The sequence below is a fragment of the Gossypium hirsutum genome, unplaced genomic scaffold (assembly GCF_007990345.1).
Source record: "Gossypium hirsutum isolate 1008001.06 unplaced genomic scaffold, Gossypium_hirsutum_v2.1 scaffold_228, whole genome shotgun sequence".
Classification (NCBI taxonomy): domain Eukaryota; kingdom Viridiplantae; phylum Streptophyta; class Magnoliopsida; order Malvales; family Malvaceae; genus Gossypium; species Gossypium hirsutum.
This window is the reverse complement of record NW_024402893.1, coordinates 10275-31385: the sequence shown is the minus strand read 5'-3', so window position 1 is coordinate 31385 and position 21111 is coordinate 10275. Positions and strand designations below refer to the sequence as shown.

Sequence of the window (21111 nt, the reverse complement as noted above, 5' to 3'; positions counted from 1 at the left end):
TCTATCAATCAATTTAAGGGTTTCATCAATATTACTAAGCATTTCTCAACCTATCCATTTTGCATTATTTTCTTGTTATCTAACATGAATTGATTGAGTCTTATGAATTGATAATGGGTAGGAACTAAATTAATTAGTGGTTGGTTAATTGAAGTGTAATTAGTTGATTAAGGTTTAGGGACTAGATCATAAAATTTGGATTAAATTGAATAAGCTTAAAAATCTAGAAGATGATCTAAGGAAATATTTAGATAAGTGAGATAGAAATTAGAACTTATCAAGTATAAATATGTTTATCTCGATTTAGTTTAGTGATGTCAAGATATAAATTGGACTAAATCGCTTAATTAAGTAAAATGATAACCAGGAGATAAAATTGGACCAATTAAGAAAATTAGTCAATCTAAATCCCTAATCCAATAGTTATTTACATGAATGTTAATCAATCACTTCATTACTTATTACTGATTTGGAAATGTATTATTGATTTGTGGTAAATACTACCTTCTAATAGCTAGCTAGCTTCTTGTGCATGATATCATCTTTGACCCATCTTATCATCCGATTTGTTTAGATTTAATCATGAAATACTTCATATTCCGTTATAAATTATAAATATACAATTTACATGTCTCATTTATAATAAAAACAGCTTCTTAACTCTTTATATTTTGTGCCTATTTATATGTCAATATTCATACACTCTAACGCGATCAATCAACCCACTCAACCGCAGATCAACATGTCTAATTACCATCATACGACGTTTTTATACAAGGTGGATCGTAAATTTAGGTTGCCACATCACTTATAATCAGGAGCCTTTTCTTCCTTGAAATCAAAATAAATAGGAGACACAGGCTTGGAAGGGAACTAAGCTAGAGGTAGAGAGAAAGAAGGGAGTTGCCAAAATGTCGTCGTTCTTGCAGTCATTTCTGGGATCCCAAGAAAAGCTGGTTGGCAGCTCTGCACATGAAATCCTTTCCAAGCGCCTCCGCAAATACGGTACGCTTTTCCCCGTAAATGTAACCCTAATCTCTTTTTTTAATTAATTCGATTAAACTTAATACGACAATTTGTTTAGGCCTTCGCTATGACGATTTATACGACCGTTACTATGATTTGGATATCAAGGAGGCGTTGAATCGGCTGCCCCGTGAGATCGTCAATGCCCGCAACCAACGCCTTAAGCGTTCGATGGACCTCTCTATGAAGCACGAGTATCTTCCCGAAAACCTTCAGGTTTCCTCTTTTTTCATATTATTTAAATTTTCACTTCAGATTTGTAGAATATTATTTTTCTCATTTTCTTTGGGGGTGGGTCTTTGTTGTTTATCTGTATATTTGGATGGATTTAACAATATATTTCTCTTTAGATTTTTTTTTAAATCTCGAATTTGTATGTGTACGTAATCGTGTAGTCTCGGATTGGGATGTAACTGAGGTAGAATAATTCACTTGATTTATTGACTATGATTTGTTGCTTCAGTTTGTGCTATATTTTGCTTGTAATCAGCAGGTAACACCATTAGTATAGAAGCCTTAATTATAGTTATTATATTTACCTTTAGAGTTCAATCCGTATAAAACTAAAACAAAAGGGATGCGGAATAAGGAACTAAAATTGCATAATTCATATGCTATGGTTATGGAATGTCTATATTGTTAACATCAATTGTATCTTGATTATGTTTATAATTCTAACCATGTACGCTTTATCATTCTTAATTAGTAAGCAAAAGGGCATGAGGAAAAAAATTGCTTTAGCTAATCAGTGTTTTTTATGTGAACATGTATCTTCACTTCATGAGTCATACTTCGAGGTCTTATAATTCATTGGATTTTATTGTCCGTTGCAGCAAATGCAAACACCATTTAGGAGCTATCTTCAAGATATGCTTGCTCTTGTAAGTTCTTGAACTGTAAAACTCTATTTACTAATTCCCTTGAGCTTCGTTTTCTTGGCTTTGGTTATTTCATGGAATTTCATGACATCTATAAGTGCTCGAACAAGAGTATTCTATTTATTCTAAGTATTCCTAACATGAAAGTCATACATATATCCATGTCTACTTGAGGTATATGTCTCCTACATGGGTACTTATGCGATGCTTGGAATGAAGTTAGCAAAGGAAAAGGAAGAAAAGTAAGTAAAGAAATATAGAGGTTTTCATAGAAGGGAAAAGATTCTCCATTCCCTTGTTTGGATGCTTAAATGAGTAATGGGAAGGACAAATTATGAAGATCCTTTGTTTAATGAATGGAAATGTAAGGAATGAGTGTGTTGTATTGTTCCTATTATGTCCTTTCAAATGAAATGTTTAATTAAATTATTATGTGAATAGTGAAATTAAATGTTTTAACTAGGTTAATTGTTAGAAAAGAAAAACAATTTCAAAAAGATGTACTTTTATGAATCAGTAAAAATGTATGATGGAATCTTTATAGAGACCAATATGATTTTGAAATTTAATTCAATGAGAAAATCAAGAACCGAAACATTCTTACTAAAATAAATTATTATAAACTTGTATATGTATTTTATGTTTTGATAAGTTTAAAAACCTCCATTGTTATAGGTATTAATTTTCCATTTTACATGTTTCTTCATCTTTATCTTGTTAAAAGAAAAGAAGAAGATTTTGTGAGGTTATAATAAAATGAGAAGAAAAATTAAGATCCAGGCACAAATTAAAGAAAAAGTTTATGAATAAATTATTAGGGAAGGCTGTTATGGCCTTTGAAAATTGAAGAACAGACTTGGTATGAAATTTTGGTAGTAAAAAAAACAATGGAACATTTGAGGAAAAAAGAGGGGTGCTCAACCCCATCCCTTTATTTCATTTTAAAAATTTATCCAAATAATGTTTATATGTTTTTCTTTTCATTTCCTTTCTCCCACCGGAACATAGTTTCTGTAAAACTGAGAGATGTTGTGATTGTGAGATGGCATGACTAGTAATTAGTATATTTCAATCTGGATATGTAGAATACTTGTGTCATTACTTAGTATGTTTTGAAAAACATGATTGATAACATCCTTCATCGACTTGATTCCCTTGAATTCTTTTGGTTCATGGACTCTTGAACTGTGCTTTGTTATGTAAACTGCCACAACTCGGCATAAGGTTATGGTTTACATTTCTATTTTTTTAGCAGAGTAGGGAATTAGTGCTTGTGTTGAATTTATAGGTCTTTTGTTAAGGGTGCAGAAATCAATGTAGGTTTAAGGCCCTATATTGCCTAGGAACAATTACAATCCCTGGTAAGGTGCATATATTATATATTCAAAGAAATTTAATGATTTCATGTATTATAATCTTGATTTTAATTTATAATTTATTGGATAAACTCAAAAGATACACTTGACCTTTAGGAAAACTTAAAGTTTAGAAGCCTGCTCAATCTGATATAAATAACTAGAGCAAGGATTTCCTTGTTTTTGTCTTCTAAACAGAATTATTTCTCTTTTGTCTTTTCCTCTTTCATACCAAAGCATGTTATCATTTGTTTTGAAAGAGAGGAACAGAGGTATAAACCCCTGTTTTTGAGAGCTAAAAATATAGGCAAGGGTGAAGGAAGGCCTTCCAAAAAGAAACGAAAGAGTGTCAATTGTAACAAAATATGAAAATGGTCATAACGTGCTTTTGAGTAATGTATTTTTAATTATTGTAATTAGTATAAAGTAATATTTGTTATTTAAATTGTTGAATATAATTAAAACAAATTAACTTATTTAACAATTCAATATTATAATAATAAAAATTCAAATCATAATTAAATAAATTTTACTATATTCTATGTACAATATTGATTTATTTCATATAACTAATACAAATCGGCATTATTCAAAATAATAACAAATTAGCATAATCAATGTATATAAATTATTTGACTATTTAAATATAATTTCCTAATCATTATTAAACCATTATACAAACTATAGAAAATTGATATATGTATATTAATTATTTACTATTTAATTTTTATGTTTTCTTAATAATAGAAAGATTGGCTTCATAGATAATATATAATTAATATAATCATAATATATTACATTAGATTATATAATGTATATTTCTAAATTTCATATATGAAAAATATAAAGTACTATGATATGAATAATTAAAATTTTCTATTTAGAACAAATTAATGTTTCTTTCTTTTGGTTAATGGAAACATAATAATTAAATATAAAGTACTTTTTATCTCATAAATATAAAATTAAATTTAATATAAAATTTATTTTTACTTATTATCTTATAATTCATTTAATAAAAGTTTTTTAATAGAATCGGAATTCTTATTTATAAATATTATAAATTTTTTATCAAGTAAATTTATTAACCAAATTTTTAGTAAAATTAAAATTTTTATTTATAATTGATAAAGCTTATAATAATAAAAAATATTTAAAATGATAAATTCAGTATATATTGAACAATAAATGGTATATTGGTCAGTTCAAAATTTTCAAGCTTGTGCTTATATATTTATTATATTAAAATATAAAATACATTCTGTTTTTTAGAGTGTGGTTGTAGCTTTTGTGGGAGACTTTCTCTTAGCTTAAAAAGAATTGGAGTCTAGCTCATAGGGAAACAGCTTTTATAGATGTTATTACCCTTATTTATACAAAAAAGTGTGGTTTTGAATTTTAGACTAAAAACTATTGAAGACTTATAAATAGAAATTCGAAAGACCTATAAAATATGATGACTACCACACCATTATACCTTCCTATTACTAACAGTTGAAACGGATAGGGACTGTGGACCTTCACAAATTTATTCTCATTTATCAACACCATTTGATAAATCTCTTCAAACTTCTTATTACTCCAATGAGTAAATCCACTAATCAATTTCTTATTGTTCAATTGTTTATGGTTCCATGCAAGTGTTCATGTTAAATGTAATTCGTTAAAGAGTTGTGCTAAACTAGTGAAGGGACTACTTTGACATATATAAATAGGGCTTAAATAATTAGTAATTAAGTTCCAACTCTTCATTTTTTTTAATGACAAGTTATTTAGTCATAGAGTCATCCATCTAAGGTACCATGAATGAACTCACTATTATATACCATTACAAAAGCTATTGATTACAAGCTTTAGTCTAATAACATTGTCACGATCCTTTAAGTTAAATTTGTTCACCTAATTCGATCCATTTTATCTCATGGTCACCATTTTATATTTCACAATAAAAATGATGATTACTCAAATTAGTAATGATAAAATCATTTGTCTCAAACAAATGACCCTTAACTAAATTCCATTTTCATAATTCATACAATACCAATGAGAGGATAACATTTACTCTTTTATTGAGCTATGATTCCACTATTGAGAGTGAAGTCATATCATGCTTAAGTCATGTACCCAATATACCAACTTTTTGCCTACAACCATGAGAGGTCGAGTTTTTAATACAGCAAAGGACATGGACTATAAATATATGATTTGTCCCTTACTTTGTGTTTGCATAAGTCACACCATGAACGTCACAACTGAATAAATTCAAAAATAAATCTAGGATAAATTCAACTTGAGTCTTATCCAATGTATTGTTAGTTTAGACAATCACATCTATGTCGTATGTGAATATCATATGCGAATTGTGCAAGTATACACATCGGCTCAAGTAATAAAATTGATAAGTAAGATCGTCTCCACAGAGATTAGATTAGGTATAAAAGTAATCAAGTTATTATAATGAATTATGATTATAGCTATGACAAACAGAGATAAGTATGAAGTGGTAATTTAGAGGGAAAATAATATGTGCTAAATCTGTACTGCCTAATACTGGAAAATGCTCACGCAAAGAGAGAGTAAAAATGCAATGAAAATTATGAGAATAACTACGAGGATAATATGTAACGAACAAGTACACAACTAAATATGTGCTGTCAAGATGTTACGACAAATGATAGAGGATATACAATGTTGATTTGGAAGGTCGGGATTACTAAGAATCTACCCTTCCTATCAATAATGCCTCAGCAAATCATACTCAATCTACTGCTCAGAAGGGTTCTAAAGTAGTATGTTTCTTTCAAGAGCAAAACCTCAAGTTACCTTGCCTCAAGCGATATATGTCTATACACCTTTAGCGTGGTATCTTACACTGCTTTTTTTTCTTTCTATATGAACGTTGCTCTATGTCTAGAGTTTACTACAAGTATCGGTTGAGACTTGCGCATATCATTCAATTTCAGTCCAACTAATCCAACCTTTTCAGAATTAGATTCGTTCATGGGCATGCTACACAGTCGTCTATGTGTAGGGATTGCACGCATACAATTTAAAAATAAATACAATTGAATGAAAAAATAAATTAATTTAGATCTATGCTTCAACCATTAAAGAAAGTGAATGTTTCATCATGTAATCCCAACCCTATGAGATTTAGTTCATGAGCTGGCAAGTAAATTCAAAACCAAAATATCATCCAATATCGTTTCAATCAAATTAATTCACGGGAGAAAAAATTAAGAAATAATGGAATAACTTGGGAAAATGGCTTCCGCCAAACTAATCCACGTTCCAGCAACACAGTGTCTTGTGGTGACTAAGAGGGACTACCGTTGGTTTCCTCTTTCTATTTTGACTTCGCTGCTACCTTCTATTTCTACCTACAGATCTTCCCCATCCTTTAGGGTTTCCTCCTTTAGCCTTTTATAAGCTTTTCTTCCTATGGTAAATCCAATAGCACTCGATATCTTCTCATCTTTTTTAGGAATATTTTTTTGTACAAGTAGAGTTGGGCTGAGACTTGTATGCGTTGAGTGTTGACTTGGTAATCTTCTCGGAATTTCCACGGCATACAAAGTGGCAAACTATCCAACCTTTTACCCCACTAAACTTCATTTTTTTATTTCTTTCTCTATATTCTGCACCTGCCAAACCACCAAACACAACCCTTCCATATTCTAAGAAACCAATCCTAAGCTAAATTCACTTAATCCACTCTCACATGTTCTAGGTGTATTGAAGAATCTAAGCTCATTATCGAACATCATAAGTACAAATTGTACTTATTATTAGAAAACAATACTTAATAGTTACATGGTAGTGGCAAAACATATTTAACTATACTAAAATAACTATACTAAAATGATCATATATACTAAATATACAATGTAGCCTAAATGTGGAACACCCCCCAAAACTAATGGATGCATTTTCCTTAATGCATGACCAGATATATAAGAGAACAACCAAAAGAGAAATTTGTACAAAACAAATTTCATGGCAAAAGAAATTAAATGCAAGATGCATGAAAAATAGTAAACTTAGTTGGCTTGGACTAGTATGTAGGTACTTCATTCTGTCCGATGAGTGGATTATGGGCACTAACTTTATACCGCCACTTCCTCTTTTTGGGGGTCATTTTCCCCCTCCTTATTAGTTTTCGTGAGCTCATCGATTAGAAGATCAACGTCACGATTCTATGTAGTTACGGAAGCTGGTGGCAAAGGTGGAACAAGGTCCTTACCTTTGGTGGTTGCAGTAGTGGCAGTGTTATCTTTTTCTTCTTCTTCATCCTTCTCAATATTCAGGGATGTCATCTTTTCGGGCTCTTCAGCAATAGTTTGAGTGGGCTCCTCGGCAGCATCAGAAAATGGGAGCAAAGTGGCGGGGAAGACAGTATATTCTAACATTGGCTTTGTAAAATTCTTTTACAGGGATCTCCTGATAGCTAAATCCCTACTCCTCACATAAGTCCAATATTGATCTTGCTACTATTCGGCCTGGACCATCTCTTTTGCCTGGTGGAACTGCTGAATTTCAAAAAGGGACATCCTTTGCTCCAACTGCTTTAAGGAGCGCAAAATTTGTTGTTCAAGGGAGCTATGAGAAACTGAAGGTGTTGTAGTGGGAGAATGTGCAATAGTAGAAGTGGTGGCTTGACTATGCTGAGTTGCCTTGGTAGCATCACTGCCTTGGATCATGGCAAAGAGGTCTTGGACAGTCTACCTTGTTAGGGGTGATATCTTTATTTGCACTGAGAGGGGACTCAGGCGGTTCGACATAGAGCAGTAATAAGGGAGAGGAAGTTTAAGCTACTGACATTTTCTTAGCACACCGGTGTACCTCATGAAAAATGATCCTACGACATTAATTCTTCTCCCTTTTATGATCGAGTGTAGTAAAAACATCCTTTCCTTTGAAGCAGTTGTATTGTGCGTAGACGACATAAGTCGACTCTTTAGAAAATGATACCACACTTTCCCAATAGGCTTCAACAAAGACCTCACAACAATATAACACTCTTGACTAGAAACTGTCCATTGTGTACCTTTGGTACATAAATCATCTAATACATGGGTTAAACCCTCAGCAATGACATTGTCAGCAAATGGTGTGTGTTCGTCTTGCACACTAGTGAGACCAAACTGTGCATTAATATGACTTTCATCAAAAGGAATGGAAGTGCCCCTTATGTAGATAAAAGGAGAATCTGGAGAATTGACATGGGCAAAAAACTCTCGAATAGTATCCCCTAAAACGTCCTCAGGGTGCAAATAGAAAATACTCCACCCATGCTTTTCTACTATGGAAGACATAGATTTTCATATCCCATGTATGGTTCGTCCTTGAACAAGAACCCTTGCTCAAAACAAAAAGGGTGTTTTCTGATGTTGTTATTGTATTTTGTGGCTGCGACACTGTTAAAGAACGTCTTTGGTTTAGTAGCACTAGCCCTTGATGGTTCAACAATTTTGGAAGCAGTCTTGACGCCAGCCATTGAAGAAGAATGTACGAAATCTTTGAGAATGTAGTGGAAGAAAAGATAGGAGAGATTGAAGAGAAAGAACAGTAAAAATGGAAAATTTAAGAGAAACTTAAGAGACGTGAGTAGTTAAGAAGAGGAAAATAAGGGAGATAGTGATGACAGTTAAGCTAAAATGAAACATGCTAAGGAATTTGCATGGCATGGAGGAGGAAAGAAAGAAATTAAAAAGATTTTGGGGGGGGGGGGAATGTGAAGTGACCTAGTCCTCAAACAAAAAGTTTAGCTTCTCCTCTATGGGCTCGCCAAGTAATAAAAATTGGCCAGCTATCCAAAAAAAAAAAAACAAATCTCTCCCTTGGACTTTTCTTCCCGGTCAACCCATATTACATCGTACCATGCTATCCATTTACCCAATTTGTCACAATGTTATGACAAACTCCTCTTAATATCACAATTGCTAAGTTCACATTCTTTATTCTGTCTCTAGAAATCATAGAAAACTACTCAAAAATAAAAACAAAAATGAAAAAATATTAAATGAATACTAAAATAAAATTAAAGTGAAACAATTAAAGAAAAGAAATATAAAAGAAATTGTTAGCTCAAATATCTCGGAGGCCAATGGAGTGTTTGTCTCGATCCACATGGGCATCCCAGTAGTGCTTAAGCGTTGCCCATTAACTTTAAATGTGACCCCATTTTCAAGTATTTGATATTAACAACTCCATTAGGATATACTTTGGCTACTTCAAAAGGACTTGACTAGAGAAATTTTAGTTTACCAGGGAACAGTTTGAGCCTAGAGTTGAACAACAACACCTGTTGTCCTAATTCAAATTGCCTTGCCATTATTCTTTTATCGTGCCAACGCTTGGCCTTCCCTTGTACAGCTTAGCATTATCATATATTGTACTTGGAACTCCTCCATTTCATTCAATTCTAACAACCTTTTATGGCTAGTAGCGACCCAATCCATGTTCAGCTTCTTACTAGCCCAAAATGCTTTGTGCTCAGGTTCAACAGAAAGGTGACATGGCTTGCCATAGACAAGCTTAAAAGGTGACATCCCCCATGGTATTTTGTATGCGATACGATAGGACCACAAAGCTCCATCTAATCTAGTAGACCAATCCTTACGAGTAGGATTCACCACTTTTTCTAAAAGAATTTTAATTTTTCTGTTAGAAATTTCAGGTTGTCCATTTGTTTGAGGGTGATATGCAGTGACAATCTTATGTTTTGCCCCATATTGATGGAAAGCATTAGCTACCAACTTGCAATCAAAATGAGACCCCTCATCTCTAATAATGGCTCTAGGTGTACCAAATCTTGTGAAAATGTTCTTGTGTAAAACTTCATTCCTGACCTTGCATCATTAGTAAGAAGGTGTAAACTGAAAAATATATAGGATTTTTCATAATTCATTACCTTTTTACCTAAATTTGTTGTTAAAACCAAGTAAATTGGTTTTTAATTAATTAAGTAAATTGATTAATTAAAGTGGTTAAATTATATTATTTGGTCCTATAAACTAACTACTATTTTTGGACAGGTCTGAGAGTTTTCTTCTAATTGCAAAACCGCCCAAATTGGGGACCAAGTCAACCCAATTTTCAGCTGCACATGGATGTCATAAACTAATTTTTGGTTTAATTATACAAAGTCCTTGAAGAGTTAAAGAAATTAGAGATTTTTTTGAAGATTTGCTGATGATCGAGTATTAGTCTTGAGTTGTTGTGGCACTCAAATTGACCAAAAATCAAGGAAAAATCAGCCACCTTTCCTCAATTCATGGCCGACCACTCTTGGAGGAAGTTTCAAAGGATGGACACTCCTATGTTTTAGCAAACTAGCTCCATTGCCTAACCTATAAATAAGAGCTCATTTCTCACTTTTTCAATCATCCCTCATCCCATCATCTCTCACTCATTCATCGTTCTCTCACCTCTTTTAGCTATCTTTCCCCTTCATCATCCTTGCATAAGGATTTTAGCAATTAAGCCTCTTAAAGAAACCTTGGTCGGCCACCTTGGAGAGCCATCAGCAAAGGAGCAAAGTAAAGGAACGAAGGAGTCTCGTCATTCAGAGTCTTAGGTGACAGCCACTCTGAATTGGGTTTAATCTTTCTTTTCTTTAAATTTAATTTAAATATGTTTGCTATGTGTTCTTTGTTCTTGTTTACAACAATGATAGCTTAATTTTATTTAAGCTAGGATGATTATTTTGATTAAATAATATTTATTTGGTTCATGCTTATAATGTTTGTGCCTCAATCGATCATGTTTTCATTTAAAATCAAGTCTGTATTTCGTTCATGTGTGATTGAAATGCACCTGAATTAGCTGAGCGATCCTAACCAGACGACGACTAATGGACGCATAATTGAAATGCGCATGCTTAATTTAGATCCTAACCCGATTGAATTATAGGTTGCATAAGAACTCTAACCAAGCTCTGTTATCTACATAGTTTTTAGATTTGTGTGATTAAATTGTTTCAAACCTAGCACGTCCCTGTTACCACACACGAATGCTAAGAAACCCTTAGTAAATAAGGATTAATAAAATGCGTATTTACTAAGTAAAGAATTTTGAAAGGACCTAATGTGGTTTCCAAACTCATGAAAGATCGAGTTGCCATGGAATGTTTTTCCGAATGTTATTAATCATGTTGATAATAAATTGAGTTTAATTAAAGTAATTATCCTAGTTTATTTATGTTATAATTGTTGCAAATTGTGATTAATTTTACTAAATCTTTTTCATTTATATATTTTGCATACTTAGGATAATTTGCATTAGGGATCATTGGATTTAGTTTAATATATTTTAATCACCACTTCTCAACTATATTGTGTTTTTATTTATGAAATTGTTAATATAATTTTACAAATTAAGTGACTTAGCACAAATACAATCCCTGTGGAGATGATAACTCGATATTTACTTATTACTTGATAACGACTGTGTACACTTGCACAAACTCCAGCGTTACAAATTTTTGGCGCCGTTGCCGGGGATTGTCAACTGTTGCCATAGTCATTTGTTTTCGTGAAATTATTTATTTTCAATTTGATTTATTTCTAACATTACTAACTTATTCTTTTTTATTTTTGTGATTTTCTTTACAGGTGTTTATGAGCATAGATCGAATTATCGATTTACTCCCTGTAGACCCTAAAATTGAGCGAACTTTCAGACAAAAAAGACGTGAACGAATAGCTGAAAGACAAGTCGAGATGGACCTTGGAAATCAAAATCAAGACCAAGGTAATGAAGCCGATTATGTACGAAATCCTATCGTCATTTTCGATGATAGGGATTGATGCATCAGACAATATGCTGTACGACTTTTCAGTGAGTTAAACCCAGGAATTAGAAGGCCAGATATTGAGGCAACCCAATTTGAATTGAAACCAGTGACATTTCAAATGCTACAAACGGTTGGCCAATTTAGTGGTATGCCCACGGAAGATCCACATCTCCACCTTCAATTATTTATGAAGGTGAGTGATTCATTCAACATAGCCAGTGTGACTGAAGATGCACTGAGGTTGAAGTTGTTTTCATACTCGTTGCGAGATTGAGCACTACCATGGCTCAGTTCATTACCACCAAGTTCCATATCTACATGGCAAGAATTAGCAGAGATATTTTTGGTTAAGTATTTCCTACCTAGCAAAAATGCTAAGTTAAGCAACGAGATCACAATTTTTCAACAATTGGATGACGAGTCTTTTTATGAGGCTTGGGAGCGATTCAAGGAGTTACTTCGTAAGTGTCCTCATCATGGGATTCCTCATTGTATCCAGTTTAAGACATTCTATAATGGTCTCAATGCACATACAAGATTGATGGTAGATGCTTCCGCGAATGGTGCAATTTTGTCTAAGTCTTATAATGAGGCTTATGAGATCATCGAGAGGATTGCGAGTAATAGCTATCAATGACCAATAAGTCGAACAACTTTAGGAAGCCGTGTAGTCGGAGTTCATAAAGTTGACTCTCTCACTTCGTTATCAGCTCAGGTATCATCTATTTCCTCTAAGTTAAAACAGTTAACCGGTAATAGTACTAATAATTTTATAGCTCAGCCACCAAGTCCGTTTGAAGTAGTTTCTTGCGTATACTATAAGGAAGGTCATTCTTTATCAGCTCAGCCACCGAGTCAGTGTACTATGTGGGGAACCAATATCAAAATAGGAGTAGACAAGGACCCCAGTCTGAATTCTACAATCCTTCATGGTGTAATCATCCTAACTTTTCTTGGAGCAACAAAGGAAATGGACCGAACAACTTATTGCAGCAAAGACCCAACCAATCTCAAGGGTTTAATCAGCAAGCTCCAAAACCACCTCAAGCTGAGGCATCAAATAATTTGGAGAACTTGTTGAAAGCGTACATGACAAAGAATGAAGCTTTGATCCAAAGCCAAGCAGCAAAACAGAAAAATTTGGAAAACCAAATGGGTCAGTTGTCTACGGAGCTTCGTAATAGACTGCAGGGAACCTTGCCGAGAAATACTGAGAATCCAAAGAATTTAGGTAAAGAAAAATCAAGGTAGTGGCATTGCGAAGTGGTAAGACTCTGGAACCCCGATTATTGATGTCGAAGATGAGCATATTGAAAAGGAGGAAAGTCAACCAGATGTTGAAGTTCCTACACCATAGGAATCAGAATCTACAAAGTTTGACAAGGTAAACCCTGAATTAGTGAATTCAGATATTTTAACATCTTCTTTAGATGCAGATTTACCTACTCAAAAAAGTTGTCCGATTCAGCCGAAAGTTCCATCAACTCCATATCCGCAAAGATTGCAGCAACACAAGTAGAAACATGAGGTGCAATTCAAGAAGTTTTTGGATGTTCTGAAGCAGTTACACATCAATATTCCATTGGTGGAGGCTTTAGAACGAATCTCGAATTATGTGAAGTTTATGAAGGATATACTGTCCAAGAAGAAACAACTGAGTGAATATGAGACTGTTGCCTTGACAAAGGAGTGCAGTGCGTTCTTACAGAACAAATTGCCATCGAAATTGAAAGACCCATGAAGCTTTACTATACCCTGTAACATTGGTGAATCTTACAGTGGTAAATCTTTGTGTGACTTAGGAGCGAGTATCAACTTGATGCCTAAGTCTATTTTCAATATGTTAGGGATAGGTGAAGTAAGACCTACAACTATGATGCTTCAGCTAGCGGATCGATCGTTAGCATATCCCGAAGGAAAGATTGAGGATGTTTTGGCAAGAGTCGATAAATTTATTTTTCCTGCTGATTTTATTATTTTAGATTTTGAAGAAGATAAGGAAGTGCCAATTATCCTTGGGAAACCTTTCCTAGCCACGGGGAGAAAGTTTATTGATGTGCAGAAAGGAAAACTCACCATGCAAGTTCGAGACGACCGGGTAACTTTTAACATTCTTAAAGCGATGAAATTTCCCGACCCAACAGAGGAGTGTTAAGTTATGGAAGAGATAGAAACCTTGGTTTCTATGGAAAGAAATTTTGAGGAAGATCTATTGGAGAAAGCCTTAGAGTTTGACCCTTTGGAGAATGAAGAAGGTGAAGAAAATATGGATTTGATGGAAGCCAATCCGAGAAATTTTATTCAATCCACACGGGTTGAACCGTTGGAGTTAGAAGTCAGAGAAATTGTGCAACCCAAGTTGTCAATCGAAGAACCACCTACACTCGAACTAAAGGTACTTCCTTCCCATTTGAAATATGTTTATTTAGGTGACTGTTTTACTTTGCCTATGATTATTTTAGAAGAACTAACGAAAGATCAAGAGGAGCAACTAATTGTTGTTCTAAAGAAATTTAAGAAAGCAATTGATTAGACCATAGTTGATATCCGAGGTATAAGCCTTTCTTTTTGCATGCACAAAATTATTTTAGAGGAAGGTGAAAGAGCTCAAATTGATGGGAAAATGAGGCTCAATCCTATTATGCAAGAATTTGTGAGAAAAGAAGTGATCAAATGGTTAGATGCGAGAATCATCTATCCTATTTCAAATAGTTCGTGGGTAAGTCTGGTGCAGTGTGTGCCGAAGAAAGGTGGAATCACGATTGTTGAAAATGAGCGTAATGAGTTAATTCCAACGAGAACTGTTACCGGTTGGAGAATCTGTATTGATTACAGAAAGTTGAACAAAGCCACTCAGAAGGACCATTTTCTAGATTAGATGTTAGATCCTAAGGTAGTCATGTCATTCCTACATAAGCATGTGTTTACACGATTTGGGACACCAAGAGCTATTATTAGTGATGAAGGTTCTCACTTTGTAAACAAATGGCTTAAGTGGTTGCTTGATAAATATGATTTGAAGCACAAGATTGCTATTGTCTATCACCCCTAGTCCAGTGGGCAAGTTGAAAGAGTGAACCCTGAAATCAAAGGTATCCTTGAAAAGGTAGTACGCCCTAGCAAAAAAGATTGGTCTCGAAGGCTCGATGATGCATTATGGGTCTATTGAACAGCATTTAAGACTCCATTAGGAATGACTCCATATCGGTTAGTCTTTGTGTAACACCCCGAACCCGAGACCGTCACCGGAGTCGAACACGAGGTGTTAACAGACTTTTTTAAAAATTTTCCAGACACTGCCAATCTGCGTAATAGTCGCTTTAAAAAAATCATATCTTGAGTTTCACAACTCGAAAATCAGTTTCGTGATTTTTCCCTGAAACTAGAATCATATGCCCATCTACATATTTTTTTTCTAGAATTTTTGGTCGGGCCAATTAGTACAGTTTATTAGTCAAAGTCTCCCATGTTACAGGGATCGACTACACTGACCCTTGCGCATTACAAATTGGATATCTCCCTGCACAGAGCTTCAATACTGATGTCGTTTGTTTCTATAGAAACTAGACTCAGAGAGGAATCTGTACATATATAGCATGACTCCTAATTATCTCTGGTTAATTTATAATAAATCTCCAAAGTCGGAACAGGGAATCTAGAAACCGTTCTGGCCCTGTCCCACGAGAACCTCAATAACTCTTAACATACCGTCCATATGATCGTTTCGTTACTTCCCTATGAAAATAGATTCATCAAGGTTCGTTTACATAATTTATTCATTATTTAATTCCAATCATACTATTTTTAGTGATTTTCCAAATCTACATCACTGCTGCTGCCAACATCTGCCTTTAAGGTAGACTTTACCTATTTAATAGTTTCTATGATTCAACTAGCCCCTTTAGCATGAATAGCACAAATTATGATAGTGATTAACCATTCCATACCAAATGATTATAACATTATGCTCAAACATATGTAAGCCATTTTCGCATGGCTATATACATTAACCAAAATATTCTTCCGCCACTAGTCTATTTTATACATGCCATAAGACAATCCAAAACATAGCAGTACCAAACCGTGGATAGTGATAGTGTGACTAGTTGCTGACGATCCCGAGCCTGTAGCTTCGCAATGAGATCTATAAAACAGAGGAAACAGAGTAAACGGAGTAAGCATTACAATGCTTAGTAAGTTTTAAGCAGTGGCAATAGATAACAATCAAATTATAACATAGTTGTTCGTATTTTTATTTCACTCTTCCTTCGGGCATACCATCCCTTTTCCGAATACGCACGTCTCATCATATACAATAGGCAGATAAACTTTCACGTAAAAGTGAGCTCATGTGACATAGATATATCGTATGATTTCCCATCACCTCTCACACTGATCCGATATCACATACTCATAAGAGTAGTCTCATAGATTGCTCTCACATGCATCACATAACTACCTTATGATTTAGTGCAATCAAGCTCACATATAGACTTGGAGTACATACCTGTTTAACCTTTCGCATTGAATATATTTATAAGCAACTCTTATTACGAAGTCTTACCCGGACATAATCTCCACACGAAGTTATCGAGTCTTACCCGGACAAAATTCCCACACGCAGTCATCGGGTCTTTAGAGCCCGGATATAATACGAGCACGAAGCTTACGAACATTAATCAGTGATAATATTCTCGCATAAAGCCTGCGGGGTTTTAACCCGGATATAGTACTGACACAAATGCCCTTCGGGACTTATCACATTTATACACTTTCACATTCATCACATCGGCCATTAGGCCTTATCTCACATACACATGCTCACATTCATCACATTGGCCACTCGGCCTTATCACACATACACATGTTCACATTCATCACATTGGCCATTCGGCCTTATCACACATATACATGTTCACTTTCATCACATTGGCCATTCGGCTTTATCACACATATACATGTTCACTTTCATCACATTGGCCATTCGGTCTTATCACACATACACACGTTCACTTTCATCACATTGGCCATTCGGCCTTATCACACATATACATGTTCACTTTCATCACATTGGCCATTCGGCCTTATCACACATACACCTATTCACATTCATCACATTGGCCATTCGGCCTTATCACACATATACATGTTCACTTTCATCACATTGGCCATTCGGCCCTATTCACACATATACACTTTCACATTTATTCAATTAGACTTCACATACCACATATACTATCATGTACAGACTTGGGCTTGACCGAATCTACATCCATCACTTTCCAATGAATAATTCAATTTTACGCCATACTATCATTTCATATTCGAATTATCATAAGCTTACAATATCACGATTTAGAATTCAAGTATGGGTTTAATCAATAGCTTATGAGTAACTAAAACAAGTTTTATCCATGTTTACAACAACATCACATATTCACTACGAGCTGTTTTTCCTGAGCAATGGTCACTAAATTGTTTATAAATGGAGCTACAAAACTCCAAATCACTTGCCGTTAATTTTTCCTGAATATAGACTCGTATATCTTCCATCCATGAAATTTCCAGAATTTTAGGTTGGGCCAATCAACACCAGATTTTTCTTAAGTTTTCCCCTGTTTCACTGTTTGACTAATCTGACCACTCTTCACTACGAATCAAATTCCTCATTATCAGAAATTCCTTTGTTTACACGGTTTCTTTTATAAGAAACTAGACTCATTAAGCTTTAATTTCATGTCTCATTCAGCCTCTAATTCAAATCCATGAATTTATGGTGATTTTCTGAATTCATGTTACTGCTGCTGTCCTGAGCAGGTTTATCACAATTTTACTCTTCTAACATATCCTTTCAGCACTTCATAATATCATATCCATTTGGCAACATATCATATCAATAACTTACCTATACTTCATAATAACCATTAGGCTATATGCATAAAGATTTACAATAGAGTTATGATTCTTTTAATATGTGCTTAACATATCATACTCAATCACATTATAGGCATTAATACTTAAAACTTACCTCGATTGCTAATGTACGTCAATTCCGACTATTCGACCAATTTCCCTTTTTCCACGATCCGACTTTGTTTCCTTGAGTTCTTGAGCTAATGAACCAAATTTAAACTTATCACATCACTATTGTGTAAAACCACATTCGATTATATTATAATTTGTATCATTACATCGATTAAACTAAATCATGCATTAGCTTTTAGCACATTCGGCCATTAAAGAGACAACCCAATTAACATTCAAACCTTTATAAGCTTAGATTTCCCAAGGCTGAATATCACATAAAAACCTTTAATACACATGCAAAGTTTACACTTTAACTAATTATGCATATACTAATAAACCGAATATTATTTAAACAACCATTTGAATAATTCTTTATCACATGTTCACAATCGGCATAACCATGTTACAAATTCAATACATAAAAATCTTCTTATCCAAGGCTATATTTGACCTATATGTATTTTCTTTACAACCATTCATCAACAATTAAGCACATGTTTAATGGCCGAATGCACATACCTCTTACTCATCCTTAACAGATTTTTTTTTTATTATCAAGCTTCCATTTCCACTTAACTACGAACCATTTAAAACAATCAATATTTTACACATTGTCGAATGCATATATATATATTCATCCAAACTCATAATTTCACAAGCTTAGCCTCATTTAATGACTACTTGTTCATCAAGACATTAAACACATCATGCATAACATACAAAGCATCCTTAGCCAAAAAATACTATCACAAAACTTCCTTGGCCGAATGTCATCTTTTTCCATTAACTAGATTTTGCCATGGGCTTGCTTCAATACTTGAGACCACTCAAATAATATTCAAACTTAATCCTTCATTTCATTTCTCATTTTAGCACATATTTGGCTAATATATAAATATATGCTATCAATTTAATTACAATTATAAATTTTCAACTCAAACTCATTCTTTACCTCGTCTTTCACCTTAATTCAAATTCGGCAAGTATATAAACATATATTAGCAATTTAATTATAGCATTCCACAATTAAGCACAAGTTTCATACTTCACTTTAATAACCGAATGATATTTTACTCAAACTTGCCCCTCATAGCAAATTTAATTAGTCTATCCTCATCCATAAACACTTATCATCAAAACATCCACAATCTAATCCTTGAAGCCATGACCGAATGCTTTATGAAATAAATTCACAAAAATTAACATATGGGTCATGTTGTGAGCTTCAAAACTAACAACATTTCGCAAATATTAAAAATAAAATACATGAAATCTCACCTTAATTCCCAACACCAAATGACCGAGTGCCTTTGGTGTTCTTTCCTTTATACCCTAGCCGAATGCTCCAATCATCCATCAAAATTACAAATTTTTAGCATGGGCTAAGTAAGAGTCATGATTATTTACCTAAAACAAGATCAAATTTCACAATTTGACATAATATACTAACCTTTTTAATGACTCAAGTGACCAAAAATTCTTCCCCTCCTTTGTTTCTTCTATTCGGCCATGATGAACAACAAAGAAAGGATTTTGTTTTTCCTCCCCTTTCACAAGTCACGGCAATGGGGAGTAAGGGGAGACAACTTTGGTTTCTCCTCCCACTCACCTCATGTTTTATCATTCTTAATTCATTCTTTTATTTTCTAAACTCATAGTGCTAATAAAAGAATTCATATTATCCTCAATGACCCATCCATGGCCGGCCACTACTCATTCATAAGGGATATTTGACATGCAAACCCTTTATTCATATGACATGCACTAATTGAGCCTTATAGATTAACTATCACATTTTAAAAGTGTCACACATAAGTCCCATCGACTAAATTCACATGCAATTTACTAAATCAAAGCTTAAAACTTTCACACATTCATATTCACATATAATAGTCATAAAATATGACGGCTAATTATTTTTATGACTTGATTTTGTGGTCCCGAAACCACTTTTCGACTAGGGTCAAATTAGGGGTGTCACAACTCTCCCCCCCTTAAGAAATTTTCGTCCCCGAAAATTTCTACCGATGCATAGTTTAGGATAACGTCTTCTTCTTGAATTATATCCACAAAGACATTAGCTCATTGATAGCAATTGTAATTCATTATTGATTTCACATCGGTCTATAAAGTCATTTTCTTATCTTAAAACAAATACATAAACACTTCTACAAGTATGCACAAATATCTCATTTTCTTGATTTCATAAGCAATAATCACTTAATTTAATTCATATATGCATTTCAAACACACATTAAGCACATATTAACATGTATAATTCACATCATCAACCCACATATTTGTAACCCACAATTTCATCCACGTATAAGCTGTAACCCAACCGAAAGTACACATATACTCAATGTTCGACTTAACTCATTTCCAAAAGAAAAGTCAACTTCCACGTACCTGAACATTTAGTTCATTTAGCACATTCATTCATAGTTAACGTTACCCGTATACAGTCAAATAGGCATAAAGCCTAATAAAATACACTGGCATGTGATTTATTCTAGCGCATAACTCGTATATCCAAAATTATCAACATTCATCAAAAATTCTTTCAAACTTTCGAATGTCGAAACTTAACCAAAATAATTTCTTGAACAAGATTAACAAAATAGTGTCCATTCAGCAATAGCACATATAGCTCTTACAATGCCATATCCTAGATATGGTCTTACATCTTCTCACATATCGAGCCGATGCCATGTCCCAGACATGGTCTTACACACTATCTAAAATCAATGCCTTCGTCCCAAACGAGGTCTTACTTGAATTCCACTTCACACACTTAGTGCCCACTGACCGATCTCGCACTCATAGTGCTCGGTTAAAGAAATTCGCACACACACAGTGCCTCTAATTATTCACATACATAGCGCTCTTATTCATTCGTTAATACACATTGATATGACTTAACCAAGTCTATAAACATCATGTATGTACACTTTTAAACATATCGTCTCGTTTAAATTTGAATTTGTATAGTAGTGAGCACTTAAACTTTGCTCAAATTACCGGCACG

At 33.9% G+C, this 21111-nt stretch overlaps 1 protein-coding gene and 1 non-coding gene across 3 annotated transcripts; one reads left to right on the top strand and one right to left on the bottom strand.

Annotated features, from left to right (window-relative positions):
• Positions 1-710: 710 nt before the first annotated feature.
• On the top strand, positions 711-12084 carry LOC107951985 (cytochrome b-c1 complex subunit 7-2, mitochondrial). Of its 2 annotated transcripts, none has more exons than XM_041110382.1 (4): positions 711-1005; positions 1085-1242; positions 1860-1907; positions 11875-12084. In XM_041110382.1, the coding sequence occupies exons 1-4, from the start codon at positions 912-914 to the stop codon at positions 12067-12069; spliced, it is 495 nt and encodes a 164-aa protein (XP_040966316.1). In that variant the 5' UTR covers positions 711-911; the 3' UTR covers positions 12070-12084. The 2 variants fall into 2 exon arrangements, with proteins under 2 accessions (XP_040966316.1, XP_016742674.2); XM_016887185.2 differs by lacking the exon at positions 11875-12084 and adding an exon at positions 2079-2342.
• A 348-nt stretch (positions 12085-12432) lies between these two features.
• On the bottom strand, positions 12433-12539 carry LOC121226510 (small nucleolar RNA R71). Its single transcript, XR_005924298.1, has one exon. It is a non-coding gene; the product is annotated as a small nucleolar RNA R71 (small nucleolar RNA).
• Positions 12540-21111: the final 8572 nt, after the last annotated feature.